Source organism: Pistacia vera, unplaced genomic scaffold (genome assembly GCF_008641045.1).
Source record: "Pistacia vera cultivar Batoury unplaced genomic scaffold, PisVer_v2 Contig47, whole genome shotgun sequence".
NCBI lineage: Eukaryota > Viridiplantae > Streptophyta > Magnoliopsida > Sapindales > Anacardiaceae > Pistacia > Pistacia vera.
The window spans coordinates 495539-520815 of NW_022196301.1; the positions used below are offsets into that span (position 1 = coordinate 495539).

Consider the following 25277-nt stretch of genomic DNA (forward strand, 5'->3'; position numbering starts at 1 on the left):
TGTTTTCAAAAATGCCTTCCTAAGTTAAAAAGGGGCAAGTTTTAAATTGGCTTTTAAAAAGGGGCTATTTAAGTGATTTTCTCGTTATTTAGGGTTTTAAGAATGTACTCGTGCGTATAGTTTCATTCAACTTTAAAACACAACAGATATATATCAAAGAAAAAGATTTGGTTAAAACAAATAAATAAAGTACTTCAAAAGTTGTCATTAAACAATTTTCCCACATTTCTTAAAAATTGTAATATATAAATAGTAAAGCACAAGTAATTTGTAATATATTTGGTACACATTGTTGCTTATAAATAAGATGTGCAATTATGTTCTCATAATATATATAATTGCCCCCAGAAAAAAAAAAAAAAAAAATGTCATTTCAATAAACTTATCTTATCAATAACTTTTCTGGAGCCAAACTTGATTGTGTGCAATGTTGGATTGACTTATTAAATTACTATCAATATAACTAATTTTTTACCATCATTTAAGGTTCTTGGTTTATTGTCGGTCAAACAATGACTATCAATAAGAAACTCCTCGGATCAACTATATTCAGATGTGAAAATACCACATCTGAATATATAATTGGTCTAAAAAGTTGCTTATTGAACTGAAAATGCCAAGACTTTTCATAAGCGATCATTTTTTCACCAAGGCCATCATTTGATCATCAATGAAAAGTACGAACCTTAAATGATATAGAATTAGATATGTTAACAATTTTTTTGGATTGCACATTGTTGGTGCTAAAGTCTCATATCGCTTAGGAGACAAGGGCTTTGGTGATTTATATAGCATAAGGACACCCTCACCACCCAAATACGTATTTTTAAGATAAAATCATACGAGCCTAGGACCCAAAGCAGACAATGCCTCTGGAAACTCACCTATCCTGTGTTTGGATCTAGCATACATCAACAGTTGACACTAGAAGAAGGGCCTAGGCCACTCCCAAGCCCCTCGCCTTCTAGGGGGTTGTGTTGGTGTCAAAGTCCCACATCGATTAGGAGACGAGAGTCTTAGTCGCTTATATAGCACAAGAATACTCTCACCACCCAAAGGCGCATTTTCGATACAAAACCATGTAGGCTCTAGGGCTTAAAACAGGCAATACCTCTGGGAACCCATCTACCATGTGTCTGGATCCAACATACATCAACAACAAAATCAAGTATGGCAAAAAAAGAGTTATTTATATGATAATCTTATTAAAATGGCTCGTATTTTTTTTTTTTTTTTTTTGAATTCTATTTGTTTTTTTTCTGCATAGGTATAAGAAAACAGTTGCACATCTTGTTTATAAGCAGAAGTGGATACCAAATATAGTGAATGTAACTTGTGCATTACTATTTACATATTATAGTTTTGAAGAAATGTAGGAAAATTTGTTATTGACAACTTGGATTGATACATTATAATAATTTGGTTTAACAAAAATATTTCTCTTTTTATGTTTAGTAGGATAATATTAATGTCATTATCATAGGTGTAAAACTGAAATTCATTTTTATTTTCTTATTCATAAACAACCAATCCCTCAAAAAACTACTCAACCAAAAATCTAACAGTCACCAATATTTTTCGCTCTCCATTTTCATAGATGAAACATCAATATGTTTTTCTGCATCATTCTTTTGTGGGATCATTAAAAACATTTCTAAACTTTTTTTTTATTTATTTTTTTCAAAAAATAAGTAACGCCACTTGTATAAATTATAGGTACAAACTATTCACTAAAAATTGATGTGATAACCTTATATGTTTGATATGTAACCTTTTTAAATTTATTTAATTTATTATTAATTTATAGTCATCCAATAATCTTAAAAACGCTAATTTGTATGATAAAGTTTGTACAAGATGTTTGTCATTAGATTATTATATATGACATATGAATGAGGTCACTACAACAAAAATGGCTTTTAGCTACGAAATTTTTTGTTGCTAAAAACATAGAAATCGTCACTGAATATCTTTAGCGACGGAAGAAAATCGTCGCCACGATCGTCGCAGTAGGCATGTCGCGCTTGATTTTAGGCGACGATTTGTTAAAATTTGTCGCTAAATATGGCGACAAACCAAAAATTTGTCACCTATACCATTTTCGTCGCTAAAACTATTTACCAGTGAAATATTAGTTGTTGTCGCCTAAAGTTAATAACGACTTACTCTTTATTGTGTCGTCGACACTATACCACGACGAAATGTGTGTTTGTGTCGCCTAATGTATATCGCGACAAAATGTGAATTTTACTCGCCTACGAAATACTGCAACAAAATGTGCATTTTTGTTACATAAAGTTAATAGCGACGCCATAATTATTTGCATCGCGTAAAATATACAACGACGAAATGTGACGTTTTATCGCATAACATGTAGCGCAATAAAAATGAGTTGTTGTCGCCCAAAGTTAATAGCGACGTAATCTTTATATATGTCGATTAAAGTATAACATGACAATACTTTATATTTCGTCGCTTAAAACTATTAACGATGAAACGTAAAAGTCATAAACAAAACTTTTCAATGATGAATGTATTTCATAGCTAAAAGTCTACAACGTCGAAATATAATTGTCATTTCCCATTTTATAATATATGATAAATAATATTTAATTTATCTTAGACATTTTAAAATTTAATTCTAAAACATAAATATTAATTTGTAAATGTAATTAACTGAAATCACACAAATATATCAAACCAAATATATTATTCTATATATGTTTCTTTTCAAATAAAAAGTTAAAAATATATTAAGTTGACTAAATTATTAATATTCAACAAAAAGTGACATAAAAACTCAAATTGTTGCAGGTGGTGGAGGATCCGGTGGAAATTGGCCAGAAATGTTTGTGACCCAATAGAACAAGAACCCATATTAACTGAGATGAACTGTTGCATCTTCTCCATCATTTGCCTATATTGGCGAAATTCTTCCCTTATGCCTCTTAGTTCTTGCNAGCCTAATGAAAAATTGTATTGTCATTAACAAAGTAATACAAGTTAAAGTTTTTAACAGCTAAACCGTTCTCTTTGACTTTTCCTCTCCATTCAAGCTTTAAATACCTTAATTGATGGTGACTTTTGGAGGGAAAATGATAAACAAAATCACCATAATTCTCCTCTAATTCTCTTTATATGCATGTCTTATTTCCATATAACCAATAAAATGACACAAATAAATTGACCCATATACTTTATATGGACGGCCATGATCTTGATGTCTCCAGAAAGACAAAAGTACAAAGAATCAACCCTTGTGTCTCTTCGGTGTCAGATAAAATTAAAAGATTAGATACACAAACAAAACAAACCTTGAATTAATGTTTTAGCTTCTAGACATAACATTAAATGTACAGTGCTTCTGTTACTGTTTGTGGGGTATAGTTTTTTGTAGCACAGTGACTATAGAACCAGAAGTGTGTGCGTTTTGTGCTGTTTTAGTTACCAAACTGTTCCTAAGTTGCTCGTATTAGTGACTTTCGTCTTAAAACACTACTCTACTGGGAGGTTTTGAAGTTTTGTTGATTCTTTTTCAGGAGACTTTCAGCTGGTCAGCTTGGATCAGGTACTTTTTGAGTTTTGTTCTTCATTTATTAATTTGGGTTCTTCGCTTTTTGATGTTTTGGCATCTGGGTTTCTTGTTTTATGTCGTTTTGATTTCTGGACTTGGTGTACTTAGGAGTTTAATTCTTGTTTCAGTTTAGTTGCTTTTAGTTTTCCTCGAGTCTGAGCTTGACATAGTCACAGTTTTATGTCTTTGTTAGTTCTTAGAATTGCTTAGACATACTGAGTGGTAAAGATCCTTATAGAATCTTAAATGGCATGACTAAGATGTTTCTTTCTCGCTCTTGCTGAATATTGAGCTCCTTTCGCTAATTTCTTGCAGTTCAGTTATGCTGCATTGTGATTATGGGATGTTTAAAATTAGGGCTTGTCATGCTTAGCTTTTCTGCAGTTTTTTATGCTTGCAACTCTGTATTTACTCGTGTTTATATCGGCTTATGTTACTAAAATTCGTGTTTTTGCAAGTTATTAAACTGTAACTGGTCTGGGAATATTGGACGATGAGGAACCATTTCCACGGTACAATGGGGTGGGCCATGTCTGAAGTGGTTCATTGGGGTTTGACTAGGACATAAGATTTTGACTGATTTAACCATTTGGATTCAGCTTAAGTTTCATTTTCTTAATGTTGTACACTTTATCATGGAAATTACGGTTGGATTTAAGTATTAGGTGATTGAAGGGCTTCTTGTTCATAGAAGTAAGTTGGAACTTGAGTTGAGGCATGTTTTTGGTTTAATAGTTAGGTAATCAATGGGCTTCTTCATGCGCCTCATCTCTCTTGGTGCCCCCTGCACATGCTCCTCTCCTTGGTTTCCCTGGAAGGAAGACAAAAACCATAGTTATACGGATATTGCTTGATAGGGGTAACGTGAGGCACCCAATATCCCTCTATGAACTGAGTATATATTGTTTTAAATCTCCAGGACTAGTGAGTTTCACAAATACCACTATTTTGAGGTTGTACATATATGTTAATTACTTCTAAATTAGAGTGTGTCGCATTCCCTGAAAATCATGTAATTTGTGTTTTATAGATTAGCAGTCTCATATGGTATTAATTTATTTTGTGTTGGATTCCCTTATTGTCAAATACAGGGTTTAGGAGGAATATAATTTTTAGGAAACTTGGAAAGAGAGTTTATGTGGTGGATTCTTGGATATTCTATTTCAAAAATGCTGTTGCTAGTTCTTCATAATAGTGATATATAAGACTTATTAGCTAGTGATTTTGGAGGCAACTAGCCAGTTAGTATAATTACAAAATACTTGTTAGCTATGAGTGAGTACATGGTAACGTCAATCTTCAGTAGTAGTAAATCGGCTAATCTAATGTTGGTAGCTTTATGAGGAACAAAAGATGCCTTTATTATATTTGAGCAAATGCTTGATATTTGCTATTTGGAAGTTGTAATATACTGTTGTCATTGCTGGCTTTTATACATCATGCAAATGTGTTTTAATTTTTTTTTTTTCCTGTTGAAACATGTAGTCATTATGCATATATTAGTTTGCCAAAGAGATTCCCAAGTTAAAACAATATTTAGCATATCTACATTTAGTTACTATATATCTATATAGACTCCATCTTTTTAAGTCACTACAATGTTCTCTCTCCTACTTGCAGAATTTTGCCTTCAGCTTTTGGTATTACATTCCATTTTGCGAGTGTTTGTGGAAGATTCAGCAGTTTAAGCTCTGCCTGGGTGTAAAGGGCAGAGAACTGAAGGTCTGGGTTGAAATTTTGTTGGACAGATGATGCCTGTAAAATGGCTTGGAAGTGTGCTTTTTCTTGTAATTGGCATGTTCGCCAATGTGTTAGGTAATTTAATAAACTTGTCCTACACTTTGATATTCCTGTGTTCAGTACCTCTAATTAAACGTATTATAAATATATGAATTGGATTATGATCTCCATTTCCTTTTAAAATTTAAAAGTACTTAGCTTAGGGGAGTTCCTCTTTCTTATTATGTTTAGAAGTATCAACAATTACAAAGATGATAATCTTAAAGGACTTCACAATTTATGAATGCACTGTAGAGGAATAGTTTATCTAGTTAGTGAGTTTATGCTTTGGAGCCCTACAGTACCCCATTCAACCCCCCCAAAAAAAGAAGAAAATTCTAATACATGTGGGAGTTGACATATTGATTATGGGCATAATGACGATGAAGTATTGGAGGTTTTGGTCTAATAAGGTAGTCAAGAGAAAAGATCTGAAGGCAAAGACTCCCAAGAAAAGGGAATGGAAATTGTCAAATTGCTTAAGAATGGAATATAAACATTGCCTGAAGCAGTTGCCCTTATAATCATAAAACCATACGTGCTTCCACCGATGGGGTTTTTCTTATAAGAATACTTCATCCTTCATGGAAGGGACCTTTAAAACATGGTAGGAAATTTCACTAATGCAGGATTATCTTTCTTACCAGATGTTATTTTCTGAATGTTAGGTGCATATGTTGGAGTAAACATTGGAACTGATGTTTCTAAGATGCCATCGGCTTCGGATGTCGTTGCCATACTTAAAGCCAATCAAATTACTCATGTGCGCCTATATGACGCTGATAGTCACATGCTGAAAGCCCTTGCAAACACTGGAATTGAAGTAATTGTTGGTGTCACAAATGAGGAAGTCCTGGGGATTGGAGAAACTCCGTCAACAGCAGCAGCCTGGATTAATAAAAATGTTGCATCTTACATGCCTTCAACTAATATTACAGCTATCTCTGTTGGCAGTGAGGTGCTTACTGCAGTCCCTAATGTTGCACCGGTTTTGGTGTCTGCCATGAATAACCTTCATAAGGCCTTAGTTGCTACTGATCTAAATTTCCAAGTCAAAGTTTCAACACCCCACAACATGGATGTTATTCCCAAACCATTCCCTCCTTCCACTGCTACCTTTAATTCTTCATGGAACTCTACAATTTACCAGATCCTTCAGTTTTTGAAGAATACTAACTCCTATTTCATGTTAAATGCTTATCCTTATTATGGTTACACCAAGGGAAATGGTATTTTTCCAATTGATTATGCCCTTTTCAGATCACTTCCTGCAGTCAAGCAAATTGTTGACCCAAACACGCTTCTCCACTATGACAGTATGTTTGATGCCATGGTAGATGCTACCTACTATTCTATAGATGCTTACAATCTTTCAGGGATCCCTGTTGTTGTTACAGAATCTGGTTGGCCTTGGCTTGGTGGAGGCGATGAACCTGATGCAACTCTGGAAAATGCTGAGACATACAATAATAATCTGATCAAAAGAGTTTTGAATGACTCTGGTCCTCCCAGTCAGACTTCAATGCCCATTAACACATACATTTACGAGTTGTTCAATGAGGACAAGAGGCCTGGGCCTGTTTCAGAGAAAAACTGGGGTTTCTTTTTTACCAATGGGACTGCCGTTTATCCTCTGAGTTTGACTGCTTCCGGTCAAAATATGGGAAATTCTTCTGGTGTTTTCTGTGTGGCAAGAGATGATGCAGATTCTGATAAGTTGCAAGAAGGGCTGAACTGGGCTTGTGGGCAAGGCAAGGCTAATTGCTCTGCCATCCAAGAGGGAAAGCCATGTTATCTTCCCAACACTGTCAAGAGTCATGCTTCATATGCCTATAATGATTATTATCAGAGAATGCATAATGTTGGCGGAACATGCAACTTTGATGGTACAGCTATGACAACTTCTGTTGATCCCAGTAAGTTTCCACTATCCTTTTTTCACCATTCTTGCAGTTATAGGTGTGTTTGGATGCAAATTTTTGTGATTTGACTAAGAATGACTTTAAAAATACCTTGAATTTGGTTATTCTTTGGTTTGTAAAGCCTTTTGGTGACAGATTTATTTGAGAGTTTGTGGTTCACTTTAGAAAGTTGTTTCTTTTGCATTTTCTTTACCATCTGGAGTAAAAAAAAAAATCTAGTATGAGTAAGATAAAAAAAATGGAAAGAAAAGGGGATTCTCTGATAAGCTAATTTATCAGAGAAACATGCTCTATGTATATTATGGATTGAACGGTCTATAGTTCAACTTGTGTACACTAAATCATATCCATATAAAATGCTTGGTTGCAATTTTTTGATAGTGCTATTACCACACTATAAATTTTTAGTGGTTAAGACTCTGGATTCTTGCCATTTTAGATTAAATGATTAGTTAGAGTACATAATAAAATTCTAACTGTTCTGCTTTTTGCTCCTGTTCAATGTTTCAAACCGCTATATGAGTTTTGTGGAATATATTTGAGGAGACCTTTTTCTTCTTTGTTATTTTAGGTGAAACCATAAATCCTAGCCCTGTTTCTCCTTTAACACTCTTTATTTCAAAAGGAACTCTCTTTCTGTGACATTGACCTTGCTTTTTCCGCCTCAAAATTGTTTTGGTATATTTACTCTCACACACACATAAATATCTAAGGAATTCTGTTCCTTTTCACTTCCTCAATTTGTGCTAATTTCTGGGTTGGCGGTTGCCTCCTTGCAGGTTATGGCTCCTGTATATATGCAGGAAGGTGAGAATCTGACTTCATTACATTTGAACTGTTTTGAATTGGAAATCATAGCTTCTATACGCTTTTGGCTCTAACCATGCAAATCTTATTTTGAAACAGTTCTAATTCAAGTACACCCGGGGGGTTCTCACCTACTGTGGCATTCGGACCTACAAGTCCCTTAGGAGGAGGGAGTACAACCTTGCTAGTTTCCAAAATTCAGGTTCTGGTATCAGCAGCCTTTCTCACTCTAATCTTGCTTTGATTTTCCGTCTATGTGATTCTCTACCCCTAGGGCAGTTAGAGCAGCAGCAATCGAGATTGCAAAGAATGAAACACGGAGATGCAAAAACTCAATGAAAATTGACAATGTAATGAAGTCATAGGCAATGCACAAGCTCAGAGACTCTCTAGGGTGGTTCAATAGTTGATGTGTTTCTCTTGTCTTTTACCAATTTGGCTCCTCCTAAGAGGGTCTTTATTCTTCTCCAGAGGGTGTATTTTTGGTCTGATTGTAATGTATAATTTTAAGAATGGTTAGTAGGCCTCCATTTTTTGTGACACTTTGATTCTGTTCCTTTCATAATGAAATTGTGATTTGGTTTAGTTTACATTCGTCCTTTCGTTTATTGCTTTGCTTTGCCCTTCAAGGAAATTAGAAATTAAAATTTTTATGGCTGAACTACTTATCTTCAGGAATCGTTCATGGATCATGCTTCATGCTTCATGATAATAACCATTTATTGAGATAAAGATATATATTAATAAAATTTGCAGAAGAAATTGGTGAACAAGGTTATCAAAGCATGCCATGCACCAAGAACATATACTATGTTAATATATATGTGTATAAAATGAAATTAATCACAAGAAAATTAACATAGGCAAAAGATTGATCTACTAGCAAGATATAAAATGAAACGATGAGTCTGATCAAAGATAACACCCCTTCAAATAATCAATTAAATCTGGCCAATTCTCTAGTAATCTACACCTAACTAATTAATGAGGAGAATGCTCAACATATATACATGAAACTTTCTTTTACTTAAATTAAGTATTGCCTATGAGATATAATTTCACTATAGAGTTTGACAAAATATGTATATACCAATAAATCATCTACCACAAATACTAATACTCTTGACAAAAACTTAAATGTAAGGATTAGCTTTTGAAATTAACAAAAATATTAATTAATTAGATCTATATGTCTTTTTAGTTTACCAAAAGACGTGTAGAATTCCACTACTTGACTCAATTATGCATTCAAATAGTGATCCAATGTAAATTGATTTAAGAAACTTTAGAAATTTGTTTTTTTTTTGGATTGACTAAAGTGTTCGAGCCAGTTTGCACGCATCTTAATTAATCTTCAGGTTCATTAAAGAGATCCATTAAACACCCTACAAATCTAATAGACCAGATAAGTCACAAATGTAGTAAATGACTATTTGATGAGACTTCAACACGAGATCTCTCAGTAACCTAAAGTCTTATTGTCCGATTACAAGCCAAGTCGTTTATTACTAATTAAGTTTGCTAAAACATTACATTAATATGTTTAACATCATCTACAACAAAAATTGTCACTTTTGGAGGTCAACAATGGTATGTGTTTATTAATTTGTTACTAATTATTAACCTAGATTATATACCAAAAAATATTTATCTTTTTTATACAAAAACATATGAATCATACACATTAACCTACCTCAAAAAAGGTCACCCAGTTGACTAGTTAATTAATTAACACACATGAATTCCTATAATTCAAACTTGAGTGCAACTGCGAAGCAGAGCCCTAAAATGGCATGAATATTGGCCTTAATTTATCTAAACTAATTGCTGTACAACACAATGCAATATAAATAGCCACTGATTTTGCTTTTGGAATTGGACCAACACAACAACATTATTTGCTTTACACTCTTTTAAATCGTTTCATTTCAATTGCAATGGCACCAACAATTCCCTTCTCCGACTCCTCCGACGTGAGTGATTTTGTGATAAACAAAGGTCATGGAGTAAAGGGTCTCTCCGAAATGGGACTAAAAACCCTCCCTAAGCAGTATGTCCAATCCTCAGAAGAGACAATCGACGACTCCAAAATCTTGGCTCATGAATCCATTCCTGTAATTGATATGTCAAAATGGGATGATACCGAAGTTGCGAAATCAATTTGTGATGCAGCCGAGAAGTGGGGATTCTTTCAGGTTGTTAACCATTGTGTTCCGGTTCAAGTTCTGGAGGGAGTGAAGGAGGCGACTTATCGGTTCTTCGGGTTGCCGGCTGAGGAGAAGAAGAAGTATTCCAAGGAGCTTTCGCCCTCTAACAGTGTGAGGTTTGGCACAAGCTTCAGTCCTCAAGCTGAAAAGGCTCTTGAATGGAAGGATTACCTCAGTTTATTCTATGTTTCTGAGGATGAATCTTCATCTTTGTGGCCTCCTGCTTGCAAGTAAGAGAACTCTTAACTGTTTAGTATATACAAGAATTTTCAGGTGTTGATGTTTGCATTTTTTTAAGTTAGTTTAGCACATACAGATAAAATATTTCGGTTTTCAATACATAACGTTCGATTGAATTTTTGTGTTTTATAGTTAAACGATGTTAGAACTATTCATGGATGTTATCTCATTCGGAACTGCACTTTAAAAAGACACGTCTTTTATTAATTAAATATATTTTATATTACTTTTGTCAATTACAACTAAAAACTAAAAAGGGCGAATTAAATATTTCTTACATCTAACATTATTTTTATCATATATTTTAGAGTAAATAACTTTTTCCCACGCAAAAATGGCTTATGGACACTTTTCTGTTCACAGACTTTTAAAATATCATTTTACTATCCAAATTTATATTTCGTTTTCGATTCCGACATTATTGCAACCTCACACCATCATAATTCTCTTCTTCAATAATCACTCACAAAAACCTCTCAAACCCTATTCATATTGACCTCGTCAATCGTCGGCAACCGATTAATTAGGGTTTACGTAACTGTCTCTCCCAAGTTAAATTCCAATCAATCCTAAACATTAAAATCCAACTTTTCACCACCAAAAGACTTATCAGTCTCCCTTTTTTTAAAAACCCTAACAGTTTGGACCGAGTTTGCTCTTTATTCATCGTCGGAATATAAATTTAAGTAGTAAATAGTATTTTAAAAATCCGTGAGTGTCATTAAGCCATTATTTGGGTGGGAAAAAGTTGTTAACTCTATATTTTATATTAAGCTTGCCCCCTCAACATTAAATCTTCGTCCCTGTTAATGATACATCTATATATACGAAAATTAATCTTTTAACATGTCTTATAGTTATGTACGCTAATATTATGGCTAACTAAATTTCTTTTTGGTTTTAGGGACGAAGTGTTGGAGTACATGAGGAAATCTGAAATTCTAATCGAACAGCTTTTACGAGTGTTGATGAAGGGGCTAAACGTGAACAAAATTGATGAAACGAAAAGATCTCTTCTCTGGGGTTCTATCAGAACCAACCTGAACTATTATCCCATTTGTCCAAATCCTGAACTCACAATCGGAGTCGGTCGTCATTCAGACGTTTCAACTCTCACAATCCTCCTTCAAGATCATATTGGAGGGCTCTACGTTCGATCAGCCGATGGCGAAAACTGGATTCATGTCCCTCCAATTGAAGGTTCCCTTGTGATAAACGTTGGAGATGCATTGCAAATACTGAGCAATGGGCGATACAAAAGTGTTGAGCATTGCGTAGTTGCTAACAGAAGCAGTAACAGGATTTCGGTTCCGATATTCGTCAATCCTAGACCAATTGACATAATTTGTCCTCTGCCTGAAGTGCTTGCAAATGGGAAGAAAGCACTATATAAGAAAGTTTTGTATTCGGATTATGTGAAGCATTTCTTCAGGAAGGCACATGATGGGAAGAAAACTGTTGATTTTGCGAAGTTAAGCAACTGAATTCTAAGAGACAATATATGTTAACGGAAGAACCACTGCCGGCTGTAAGAAGATGAAGAATAAATGTTTAATCAGATTTAAGTCTTTGAGGATCATATTGTAACATTTATATATTAAAGGGTTTCATTACTTCAATTTCAAGACATTTGTTTAGATAATAAAACTTCTAGCTTAATGCGATTACTCTTAAGAAATTCTATGATATTATAAGGTATTGTTGACGTGGTATCATATGACAATGCATGCATGTCAAGTAGTTATTATAATTAATAATTAATCACAATTAATTTAAAGACATAATAGAGAGAGAAAATTTTATAAGGAGGGTGGTAATACCTCGTATTCTATCTTTTTTTTATTACGAACTTATCTATACTAGGCTTTTTTATATACTAGTTACTGGATATATGTTTCATTAATATTTTAGCATAAACATGAAGCACACACATTCACCAATCATGAAAAAGGCTAGTCTTTCTCCATCAATGTCAGGGGCGAAACCAGAAAATAATTTTTGGGAGGGCTAAAAATTTAAATATGTATACACCATAATATTAATTTTGTCGATACAAGAAAATAAAAGTGTGTCTACAAATAGAGAAAGACAAATGTATAAATAAGAAAAAAAGAGAATGTAGAATGATTTTTATGAAAAAAAAAAATAATCAGAAACTTTTATTTGATTAAGACCTATTTGTTTATATAATTAAAATTATAATATGTAATAAATTGTGAATTTTACATACAACTAAGAAAATTTAAAAATACTACTGCCAAGATTATTATAAGAAGTGTATTATATTGTATTCCCAAATGATTTTATATAAATAAACTTTGGAGAAAAAGAAGTGAAGAGTGATTCTCTTACAACCTGCAATTTTATTCTAATTAGCCACATCTTCTCTTCTTCAAATTGACATGCCTTCCATGAATTTTCATTGTTATTCTTCTTATTCTTTTCGGATTTCATGATATTTTGAATCGTTTGGACCATTATTTTTCTCCTTATTTCTTTTACACATAATCTTATATCCCTAAAATGAAATATCAATCCAATAATTTGGAACTAAAGAAGAAGCTTAATTTCAAATAAGATAGGGTGTTGGAGTTTTAGGCCGGAGAATACTAAGGAAAAGAAAGAGAGAAACTGAATTGAGAGAAAGGTTCTATCTTACATTACATTAACATTGCAAATTTATACAACAAAATAGCCCACCGTTACACCAACTTTGCAGGGATATTTACAAATTTGAAATTTAAACCAAAGCTTATAACTAATACATGTCTTAATCATAACACAACATCAAAACATATCAACTTCAGCAACTCACACACGTTAGGCTGCAATGCAAAAACAGAGGATTTTTGGTGCCAAAAGTTTTCAAACTCCAACTAAAATTATGTTGCATTTCTAGCAAAATATCATTGCATCAACACTCCTTGATATTTTTGCTAGAAACACCAAGTTTGAGCCTAAGATCTTCAAACTTGGCTTTGGTCATAATATTGGCAATTTGATTCTCACCCCTGCAATGCACTAAACTATCTTCACCATTATGTTCAGCTTCCCTCACGACATGAAACTTTATCTTAATGTGCTTGGTTTTGCCGTGAAGAACATGGTTTTTGGCCATGGCAACTATAGATTGGTTGTCACACAAGATCAGTGTCGAACTTCCTTGATTTTGCTTCAAGTCATCAAGAATTTTCCTTAGCCATATGGCTTGGTTCACGGCTACAGTAGCATAAATATACTCTGCTTTTGCTATGGACTGAGCCACAGTCTCTTGTTTCTTTAACAGCCAACAAATTGCACTTGAGTTTATGTAAAAACACATAACCAGAGGCGTTCTTCATGTCATCAAGAGATCCACCCCAATCACTATCAGAATACCCCAACAACTCCAGGCTTTCTGATTTTTTAAACCAAATACCAAGCATGGTACTCCCTTTCACATACCTCAATACCCTCTTGGCTGCCCTGAAATGTAGCTCACTTAGATTGCTCATGAACCTAGAAAGATAGCGAGAGGCAAACATGAGGTCAGGTCGTGTAGTTGTCAAGTATAGCAAGCATCCAATTAAGCTTCTGAACAGCCCTTCATCCACTCTCATTGCACCATCATCTTTGGTTAATTTTACATTTGGAACCAGTGAAGTGTCCACTGGTTTGAAATTCTCCATGCCAAACTTCTTAAGAACTTCATTTGCATACCTTTCTTGGCACGCAAAAATCCCTTCATTGGATTGATTTATCTCCATACCAAGGAACTATGTCATTTCTCTTAAAACAATCATTTCAAATTCACGTTGCATGACCTTCTTGAATTAATTTAGTTGCTCAACATTGCTTCCCGTGATTAGTAGATCATCAACATACAAAGAGACTACTGTCAACTCACCTTCAACCTTCTTGACATAGAGTGTATGCTCATTTGGACTTCTAGTGTATCCTAGGCTGCATAGGTAATCATTTATCTTGCTGTACCAGGCTCTAAGAGTCTGCTTCAGGCCATATAAGGTCTTCTTTAGTAGATACACCTAATTTTCTTTACCCTTGACTTGATAGCCTTCGGGTTGCTCCACAAATATTGCCTCACTCAGCCAACCATTCAAGAATGCTGGCTTAATATCTAGTTGGAAAATTTTATAGGCAAATTGAGCTGTTAAAGCAAGAAGCAACCTGATAGTGCCATGCTTGGCCACCAGAGCAAAAGTGTCTGAAAAATCCACCCCTTGCAACTATGCAAACCTCTTAACCACTAGCCTTGCCTTGTGTTTATGGACTGATCCATTAGGGTTCAATTTCTTCTTGAAAATCCACTTCACTTGGATCACCTTTCTATTTCTTGGTCTGTCCACTAATTCTTAGGTGATTTGTTTTCTATCATTGACAACTCCTCTTACATTGCATTTCTCTAGGCCTCTGACCTTGCAACTTCAGTGTAATTCCTTGGTTCAAGCACAACCATATTGCTCATTGCATACACATCAGCCAAAGTTTTGGTCCCTCTAACAGAGAATTCTTCATCCTCATCAGTTTCTGCCTCATCAATCAAGTCTTCTGTTGGCTGCTATGGTCTGGATTCTTCATCAATCTTCTTCTCTTCCCAGTTCCAGATTGATCTCTCATCAACCCTTACATCTCTTGTAATCACAATTCTCTTGGATTCAGGAATGTAGACCCTATAGCCCTTGAATTGACTGTTATACACTATAAAGACTCTCATTGCTGCTTTTTCATCTAACTTGGTTCTCTTGTTTGTTGGAACCATCACATAACAAATGCTCCCAAACACCTTAAGATTACTCACTGCTGGTTTGACTCCACTCTAGGCTTCAAATGGAGCTTGATTCTTGATAGCCTTAGTTCTTCCTTTCACTTACTCCATTTTGCTGTAGAGCGGAGTAGTAAATTGATGCTTAATCCCCGCTTCTTTGCAAATTGAATCAAACTCATTTGATGTGTATTCTGTCCCATTGTCACTCCTTATAGCCTTGATACTCAGCCTTGTTTGATTCTTCACCAGCAGCTTAAATCTCTTAAACACTACAGCAACTTCATTCTCCTGCTTTAGGAAGTACACCTATGTCATCCGTGTGAGATCATCAATAAATAACACAAAATACCTGCTTCCACCCAAGGATTCTACTTGCATCGGGCCACACACATCAGTGTGGATCAGTTGGAGTTTTTCAGTTGCTCTCCAGACCTGATTCGAAGGGAAATGTGGCCTACTGAGCTTACCAAGTTGGCAAGCATTGCAAAGGCTCTTCTTTTCTTCAATCTCAGGCAAGTCCTGGACCATATTTTTGCTCATAAGTTCTTTGAGGCCATTATAGTGAAAATGGCCAAACCTTTTATGCCAAAGTTCTGATTCTTCCAACCTATTATTATTATTATTATTATTTAGTTTTAGGTTAACATAATATTATCTACAGCAGCCAACCTAATCACAATGCCCATAAACCCGCTGCCTATATTGATCATGATCTCTTTATTAAAAGGGAAGTTACAAATAGCGCCATTATAATATTCTTCTCCCTCTCTCTCTCTGTGGCGCTTCAATTCACATATTTTATCTTAGACTCTCCCTCTCTCTCTCTATGGCGCTTCAATTCACATATTTTATCTCAGACTCTCCCTCTCTCTCTCGGTGGCACTTCAATTCATTAAGGCACCAATCTGCATTGTTAAGATTGGTAGGGAAACATAGCAAATTAAGGTTAAACATTTTATTTTCATTTCAAAAAAATCTGGAATTTTAATTCTTCAAATTTTTTTTTTTTTTTTTTTTTTTTTTTTTTGCTGGATTCAATTCATAGTTTCAACGTTGTTGTTTGGTAATTTGATTTCTTTTTAGTAGCTAAAAATCTCTTTTTGATGATTTGTTTTATTTTGTAATTGAATTAGGGATTTGTAATTTATTTTAAGAAAATTGTGCATTTTAATTTCCATTTTATGGAGTAAATTCATTGTTTTAACGTTGTCGTTTTGTAATTTGATTTCATTATAGTAGCTAGAATTTGATAGAGTATAAACTTGATTCTTGATTTCCCTTGTGTATGCTTCGAGTTGTTATTTGGCTGATTTGAGGGCAATTAGTGTTGATTAGTTTTGTTAAATTTTAATTTATGATAGTAGTAGGATAGGGCTTTGTTAATAGTACAATTTAAGGTTTTTTTTGTTCGTGTGTGCTTTATAAGTTGAGATAATTTTTAGATGGTGTAAGTTTTGTTATTCAAAATTGAGTAATATTTTGAGTAACTAAGATACAATTTAGAAGCCAGAATTATGTTCATTAGGTTTGTTTTTGTTTTTATTATTATTATTATTTATTTTTTAAATCTGAAAGCTCGTTGGACGGATAAATAAAAGCAATAGGAAACATTATGATGACCATTTTATGTTAAATATTTCATGAACACAATTTTTCAAGTACTAGACTAACTAGTTCAGCTTTATAAAACTATCCATGCATGATTAGCTAGCCAAAACTTTGATATTAATTTATTTATCTATGTTAGATGTTTAATAAGAATAGGAACAAGGGTAAAAAAAAATCAACACCGAGCATGAATACTTCTCATAATACTCATATTTCGTCAACTCCTATGGCATCTGCCTCTTTGGCATGGACTCCTCCGACATTGAGTCCTTATTCGACTCCTTCGGCTTCAATAAATATTACACCTATCAGTCATATTGGAGATGATAGTATATCAGGTAGTATTTGTATATGTTAATGTTTGAAATTATTTTATTTTATTTATTATAATATTGAACATAAATTTTTAAATTTTTAATTATTATTATCGTGGATTGGGTTATGGTCCAAAACCACCTGCATCTTTGAAGACTACAAGGCCGATCAAGAAGTTTAGAGGAACTCACACACTTGCGTGAGGAGGTGCAAGAACTACGAGGCATAAGGGAAAAATTTCACCAATATAGGCAAATGATAGAGAAGATGCAGCAATTCATCTCAATTAATATGGGTTCTCGATCTAATGGCTCACAAATATTTCCGGGCCAATTTCCACCGGATCCTCCACCACCTGCAACAATTTGAGTTTTTATTTGTCACTTTTTGTTGAACATTAAAAATTTAGTCAACTGTATATATATTTTAACTTTTTATTTAAAAACAAACATATATAGTTCTATAATATATTTGGTTCGATATATTTGTCTTATTTGAATTAATTACATTTACAAATTGATATTCATGTTTTAGAATTAAATTTTAAAATGTCTAAGATAAATTAAATGTTATTTATATATATAATAAAAAGGGCGACCACAATTATATTTCGGCGTTGTAGACTTTTAGCTATGAAATACATTCAACGTTGAAAAGTTCTGCTGATGACTTTTACGTTTCATCGCTAATAGTTTCAAGTGACGAAATATAAAGTACGTCGTGTTATACTTTAAACGACACATACATAGATTACGTCGCTATTAACTTTAGGCGACAACATCTCATACTTTATCGCACTACATGTTAGGCTACAAAACGTCACATTTCGTCGATGTATACTCTAAGCGACGCATACAATTATAATGTTGTTATTAACTTTATGCAACAAAAATGCACATTTCATTGCGGTATATTGTAGGCGAGCAAAATTCACATTTCATCATGGTATAGGTTAAGCGACATAAACACATATATCGTCGCGGTATAGAGTAGGCGACACAATAGAGAGTACGTCGCTATTAACTTTAGGCGACGACATTTAATATTTCACCGGTAATTAGTTTTAGCGATGAAAATGGTATAGGCGACAATTTTTCGGTTTGTCGCCAAATTTAGAGACAAATTTTAACAAATTGTCACCTAAAATCAAGCACGACATGCCTACCGTGACGATCGTGGCGATGATTTTCTTTTGTCGCTAAACGTATACCGCAACGATTTCTAGGTTTTTAGCAACAAAAAAATTTGTAGCTAAAAGCCCTTTTTGTTGTAGTGTAATGCTAGATCATCAGGTTTCTTCCACTCAACTAGGAAGCTTTTTCCCATCATTTTCACACTCATCAATTCATCTCCCTCACCATCTAATATGACTGATTTTGAAAATGTAGAGAATAATCCTTCTTTAACATTTGTCCAACACTAAGTAAGTTTTGGCTAATTTCAGATACATTAGGGATGATTTTAGTACTTGATTGTGTTTAGACAACAACATCTCTTATGCCTTTGACCTCCACAAAGTCACCATTCCCTATCTTAACTCTGGAGTTATATGACTTGTCTAGGTTGATGAATTTTGTAGGTTTGTAGCCATGTGGTTGGTGCAGCCACTGTCAATCAGCCAAGCTTCATTGCTAATATGAGTTGCATAGCAAGAGGCGACAAAGAGTTGTTCAGCCTCTTGACTTTGCACTTGATCTTCCCAACTTGTGCTTGCTGTGGTGGCTGAATTCCCTTGTTCTTGCAAACCTTTTCTATGTGCCCATACTGCTTGCAGGCCCTACAATGTATCCCTGGCTTGAACCAGCATTTCTTCTCGTAATGGTCTTTCTTTTTGTAGTGAGAGCAAGGTGGATACTCCTTCATCCCACTTGGTTTTCCCTATTGACCATTACTTCTTTCTTTCCCCTTTTTATCTCCAACATACCTCCTATTATTTCCTTGTGTAGACTTGCCTTTGTGAGTTGCCATCATTGCATCCTCACTTGTATCTTCTTGCCTCAAGAGTGTTCTTTGCTCTTGAGCTTGTAGGGCATGGACTAACTCAGTAAGTGTAATCTGAGACATGTCTTTTGAGTCCTCAAGAGAAGAAATTTTGGACTCAAACCCTTTAGGCAAGCTCAGCAAAATCTTCTCCACAAGTCTTCTTTCTGTCATCTCCATTCCAAGCAACCTGAATTTGTTGACTACACTCATCAGCCTGTCAACATACTCCTTTACCTTCTTAGATTCTTGCATCCTCAACATCTCAAACTCCCTTCTTAAGTTCAGCACCTGCATATTCTTTGTAATGTCACTTCCCATGAATTCCTCCCTCAACTTGTCCCAAGCCTCTTTTGCAGTTTCACATGCCATTATTCTTGTGAATACAAGGTCTATTACAGTAGCATGAATACAAGACAAGGCTCTCGGAGCCTTAGCAGCTTCTTCTTCAAAAATTCTGATTTGATTTAGAGTTGGATTTTGTCTCAACTGTGTTGGCTGCCTATTCTCTTCTACATACTGCCACAAGCCTTGGCCCCGGAGGAAAGCCTTCATTTTGATAGCCCACATGTGATATTGTTCACCATTGAAAACTGGAGGTGACATCAAGGCTGATTAAGCAGCCATCAGTTCAGGTGAGAGGTCTAAAACAGAGGAGTTCTTGGAGGCAAGGTAAAGAGTTGATCGTGTGAGGGAGAGTTCTCAGGTTCTTAAGCTAACTCTGATACCATACGTTGGTGTTTTAGGTCGGAGAATACTAAGGAAAAGAAAGAGAGAAACTGAATTGAGAGAAAGGTTCTATCTTACATTACATTAACATTGAAAATTTATACAACAAAACAACCCACTGTTACACCAACTTTGCAGGGATATTTACAAATTTGAAATTTAAACCAAAGCTTACAACTAATACATGTCTTAATCACAGCTAAGTACACCTAAACACATCACCAAAACATATCAACTTCAGCAGCTCACACACGTCAGGTTGCAATGCAAAAACAGAGGATTTTTGGCGCCAAAAGTTTTAAAACTCCGAACTGAAATTATGTTGCATTTCCAGCAAAATATCGCTACATCAACATGGGCTAATATGTTTAGACCCCATCTAATTTATCTATAACCCCACTTGCTATTTTAAATTTATGATCTGGACTTTCCTTTCAGTTCGGTTCCTTTGCGTGCCAGTGATTTCTTTGTCTCTCAAGTGATTAACTTCTCTAGAGAACTGTAAAATAGCCTTGACTTCTTTAGTGCATTACATACAATTCAATTCTTGACTGGTGGTATTAGTCTAAAAGCCTTGGGGAAACTAAAAAAAACCAATGTTAGTTGACAAAAGTAAAAAAATATGTGGGGTTTAAAAATCACTACTCTAAGAAATGAAAAATCTTATAATTGGGTTGTTATGATTTGTATCACTATTTACTAGCAAGTGAACTCAATAAGCCACTGTCAGTTGCCAGGTTCCAAGAATTGCGAGACAAGCTAACCATTACATCACCACAGTCCATTTTCCAGGTGGATATTGATGAAATACAAGAAGAAAAAGAAGAAAAGTTAAATGGAAGGAAGGGAGTTTAGCTTAAGGAGGCATGTTAAGCAAAAGCTAGAAGAGGAACTAGGATTTCAACTAAGTGTTTGAAAAACAGTTGAAAGCAAGGAGCAATGATCTTCAATGAGTTGTTATAATAGAGAAAAAAAAAAAAAAAAAAAAAAAGACAAGCAAGATAAACTCATTATACGTTGTAGCATCAACTGTTTTTCATTGTTCCTTGCTTTCAACCAAAACTAACCAGAGATTGACAAATCGTTGTGTGCCCGTTAGTTGTCAAAACCAAAACTCAGCGTTTTGGTCTTACCCAAAGTTCCTACGTTTTAACATCAAGAGTTCTGCGTTTCAAGACTTAAACGCTGCTGTTCTTCATCACTCTGGTAACTGAAGCTCAATGAAGATCTAGTTTGAAATTTTTTGAGCTCTTAGATTTGTGTTTTTTGTGACCTATTGCCAGATTGTCACTTGAGTTGTATATAAATAGAATGTACACTTGCTTCATTTTACTTAATGAATTTTTCCTGTTTGTAAGACTTTTACTCTTTTCAATCTTAAATATTTTCATTATTTTTTCACGACAATTAACTCTGAAGCCTATGTCCACTGTTTTTGTATTTGCTATGAGAGCTTACAATAAAATTTTTATGTGAAATTCGTAATCCCTTCCTCATCGTTTGAGGAGGTTTATATACAAAATTTGTACAAAGAAAAGAGTAAAATTAAGGGGATTACAATTGATTTGAATCGCGATTCCAATATTCTCGCGATTGGGCGCTGTGATTGCGCAGTGATCGTGGTTGATTTAGTCATTCCCATAATATCTGTGATCTGAAATAATCTGGAGATTTATTGAATGATTTCTTGAACTGTCCGTCACTAGTTTATGCTGGGTCGAGCTTCAGCTTGACGAGCTTATGCTGGGTCGATCAATCATTATTACCGAGCTCATTCTGGGTCAAGCTATATCCTCGCGTTAGCCCGAGCTTGGTGGTTTGACGAAATAATAAAATTTCTGTATACCTCGCCATTCTTCCATTTTGTGGTTAGCCATCAAGCACAAATTGCTTACCCAAGATAGGATACGGGCCTGGTCGGAACCTACTCGGTTGGAATGTGTATTGTGTCAAGGCCCGATGGACGCTCATGATCACCTCTTCTTCGTGTGTCGATTTACTAATGCTCTTTGGAATTCAGCCCAGGCTAAGGGAAAGTTTCGGGTACCTATAGTTAGATGAGACAACATTATCTCATGGTGTGCGATCGATTCAAGGGTAAAAATATTAGGATGGTTATTAGGTGCTTGATCCTCGGGGCTATCATCTATGTTGTATGGCAAGAAAGAAACCTTAGGCTCTTCAAGGGCAAATGGCGGAACCGAGATGTTGTGGAGAGACAGATGGTTGAAGCAGTAAGACTCCGACTTTACAGTCTTTCCTTTAAAGACAATGCTCCAGTTCGCAAGGATATGGAGGAATGGGATTTACCCATGAGCTGCATTATAGCTGCCACATCTAACTCTATGTGATCTATGGATACTGAGACAAATGAGTTTGCAGTGGAGTTTTGGGTGAGTTTTATTTTGCTGTGCTTGTGGAGGATACTGGCTTTGCAGATTAGTGGTAATTGGGGCTGCAGTAGTCCTAATGCCCGCTTCCGTTCCTATTAACGGCTCCCGTGGACCCGGAGATATTGATGATTTAAAAGGGGGGCAGCAGACGGGCATGTTGACAAATCATTTTAGCTTGATTCCTGTAGATTGGACAGGGTTTTTTCTTCCGGTGTAGGCATGTTTTCTGGTGTTGCTGGGCCGCTGGCCATGGTGTTTTTCTTTTTTGCTTGCTGATGTGAGTGCAGATGCGGGTATTTTCTGCAGTTTGTGTTGCTCGCGCAGTGGGGAACTGGTGTCCTGTTGTTGCTGGTTGCTTGTACAGTTTTTTTTTCTTGCTCCATTTGGGTTACTTGGCCTTTTTTTTTTTTTTTTTCTAGTGCTGGCTTTGTGCAGTTTTTTCTTGATTCCTCTTACGTTGTATTCTTTTATTCATTTATATAATTACCTTTTACCTAAAAAAATAATTCTTTCACAATATTATTTTCAAAATTAAATTCTACAAAAAAAAAAAAAAAAAAAAAAAAAAAACAAATTAGGTAATTTTTTGGAAAAAATCAGAAAGTATTTATTATTTTTCTAAATTTTGTTACGAGTGATGTTATTGCCTCCCACCTATTATCTAATTATAAACTCTTATTAGCAATTAATTTTTATTAAATTTGGTCCTTAAATAAAATAACCAAAAAGAGCTCAAAGGATTATAAGCACTTTAACTGTATTATAAGAGATATCTCCTTTACAAACTCTAGTAACTTTTGTACTTCATAGTACCACTATTTTATATAAAATGATTTGAATTAATGGAAGGAAAAATAGTTTTGGAGCAATGGACAGTCTTGAAATAAACAAGTAAATCCTTCAAATATGTTTAATATCGTTGAGTTATGCACAGCCCATATGTTGCAAGATGTAAACATATATAAGAACTTTTATAATTTTGTAACAAGGTTATCACAATTAGGGGTGAAATCGAGTTAAGTCAAGTCGAATATCTGGTAAATCGAACTCAACTCAATCACTACAGTATTGAGTTCGAGTTCGAGCTTGATTGAGCCTAAGAAATCAAGTTCGAACTCAAACTCGGTATTTGAAATTGGAAATCGAGTTTGAATTTGAGTTCGTATAATCGAGTTTTAATCGAGTTCGAGTTTGAATTCGATTTCAAGCTCATCTAATAGGGATGGATTTGCAAATTTTATAACTTTGAAATTACATATGACCCCTATTACTTTAAAAATTATCAACTTGACCATCGAGTTTGGAAATACTCGCGAACAAATTGAGTTGAGTTCTACTATGATCGAACTCAACTCGATTTTCAACCCTAATCACAACACGCACAAACACCTAGTACTAATTAGTATCAGAACTTTCAAGTTTGTGTATTTGTATTTGAATACGAGGGAGGAAATCATATAATGGTTCATTTTTTATACGGGGTCATGGTGGTAATAACTGATACACGAGAGCGTGTTGGGTTGAGTTTATCTAACGACTAAAAGAGTTTAAAGTGTATTTGGTTGAATTTATCTATGGACTAAAAGAACTTATTTAGAGTTACAAACATTTTTTTTTTTTTTTTTTTAGTAACTGAGATGTCCGAGCTAACTTACATGCTATTTCTCTGGGAAGCTATCCCGTAGCAACCCACCGTTGCGTCCTCCAAGTAAATTATGGATAAAAATATTACCATTACACCCAACAAAAAAAGTTACAAACAATTTTGAAATAAACACGTTTGAAATATTTTTAGAACTCTTTTTATGTTTAAGAGATTTTAAATAAACTATTTTATCTCAAAATTTGGGTTTCTTTCATAAGTTATTTTTAGCTTATTTAAAGTATTAGAATTTCAAAAATATTCTTGTACTGCTTTTTTTTTTTTTTTTTATAAATTTGATTAGATTTTACCTTGTATAACAAAGTTTTTTTTGGTAATTTAATACTAAAATACTTTTTTACATTTTTTCTTACCAAACAACTTATAATTTTCTAAAAAGTTATATATTTTTATAAATTCTATTTCTATAAGTTGTATTCGGATAAACTTGTCTCGGATGGACCTTGAATTAAAACTCTCCCACAGACTGATTTTATTATCTCAGATTCCATCCCCCTTTTTTGTGTAGTCTTAAAACTTGTGCACTATTTTAAAAATCGGATCGGACCGGTCGGTCAAACCGATTGGACCGGGAATCGGTCATGTGTCCGGTTCGAGTCAACATTAAACTCGTCATTATGCATTAAACCGCTTTAACCCGGTCAAAACCTGGATAAAGTCAATGAACCGCCAGTCTAACCGGATTGGTGGATAAACCGGTCTAATTTCAAAAACCCCTAACCCTACGCAATCGCACTATCGCAGCCCATTCCATTGATTTCCTTTCTCTGTTTCTTAGCTTCTTCTCTTTCTCAGTTTCTCCACTAAAATTTCTCAACTTCATTTCTCTCTGAAATCCCACTCAAATCGCAATCAACTCGACTCCCTAAGTCTGAAATCACAACCATTCGGCATTCACCAAATCACAACCAAACTCGCTCGCTGGAAATCGACGACGTCTTCCTCTCTCGTCAAAAATCAACGATGACAGCTCCGTTCCTCGCTGGAAATCGACGGCAAGAGCTCCATTCGTTGACGACAACTCCATTCCTCGATCCAGCTTCAATAATGATTTCGTTGCAAACTTTATCTAGAGCAATGTGTATGTGCATGTATTTTTTGAATTCACGTGTACTATTATATCTTAGGAAAGATTATGTTTCAAATTGGCAGAAAAGTGGTGTGAATTAGCTATATAATTTGTGGATGAGCAATTTTGTCAATTCTGTATTGACTAAATGGTATTTTATTCTACTGAAACCTATATACAATTTTGCTATCAAAGAGCTCTCTTTTTCACTAGAAAAGCAAATAAA

At 34.6% G+C, this 25277-nt stretch overlaps 4 protein-coding genes across 4 annotated transcripts; 2 read left to right on the forward strand and 2 right to left on the reverse strand.

Annotated features, from left to right (window-relative positions):
- Window positions 1-3236: 3236 nt before the first annotated feature.
- Window positions 3237-8672, forward strand: LOC116145904 (glucan endo-1,3-beta-glucosidase 4-like). Its single transcript, XM_031431341.1, has 5 exons — window positions 3237-3568; window positions 5195-5389; window positions 6022-7269; window positions 8055-8082; window positions 8182-8672. The coding sequence occupies exons 2-5, from the start codon at window positions 5323-5325 to the stop codon at window positions 8324-8326; spliced, it is 1488 nt and encodes a 495-aa protein (XP_031287201.1). The 5' UTR covers window positions 3237-3568; window positions 5195-5322; the 3' UTR covers window positions 8327-8672.
- Window positions 8673-10019: 1347 nt separating this feature from the next.
- On the forward strand, window positions 10020-12038 carry LOC116145953 (feruloyl CoA ortho-hydroxylase F6H1-3-like). Its single transcript, XM_031431378.1, has 2 exons — window positions 10020-10519; window positions 11434-12038. Exons 1-2 carry the CDS (start codon window positions 10020-10022, stop codon window positions 12011-12013), a joined length of 1080 nt encoding a protein of 359 aa, XP_031287238.1. The 3' UTR covers window positions 12014-12038.
- Window positions 12039-13711: 1673 nt separating this feature from the next.
- On the reverse strand, window positions 13712-14275 carry LOC116145927 (secreted RxLR effector protein 161-like). Its single transcript, XM_031431357.1, has one exon. The coding sequence runs from the start codon at window positions 14273-14275 to the stop codon at window positions 13712-13714; it is 564 nt and encodes a 187-aa protein (XP_031287217.1).
- Window positions 14276-18831: 4556 nt separating this feature from the next.
- LOC116145928 lies at window positions 18832-19803 on the reverse strand. The gene is made up of 2 exons (XM_031431358.1): window positions 19142-19803; window positions 18832-18994 (listed from the first exon to the last, which is right to left on the reverse strand). The coding sequence occupies exons 1-2, from the start codon at window positions 19801-19803 to the stop codon at window positions 18832-18834; spliced, it is 825 nt and encodes a 274-aa protein (XP_031287218.1).
- Window positions 19804-25277: the final 5474 nt, after the last annotated feature.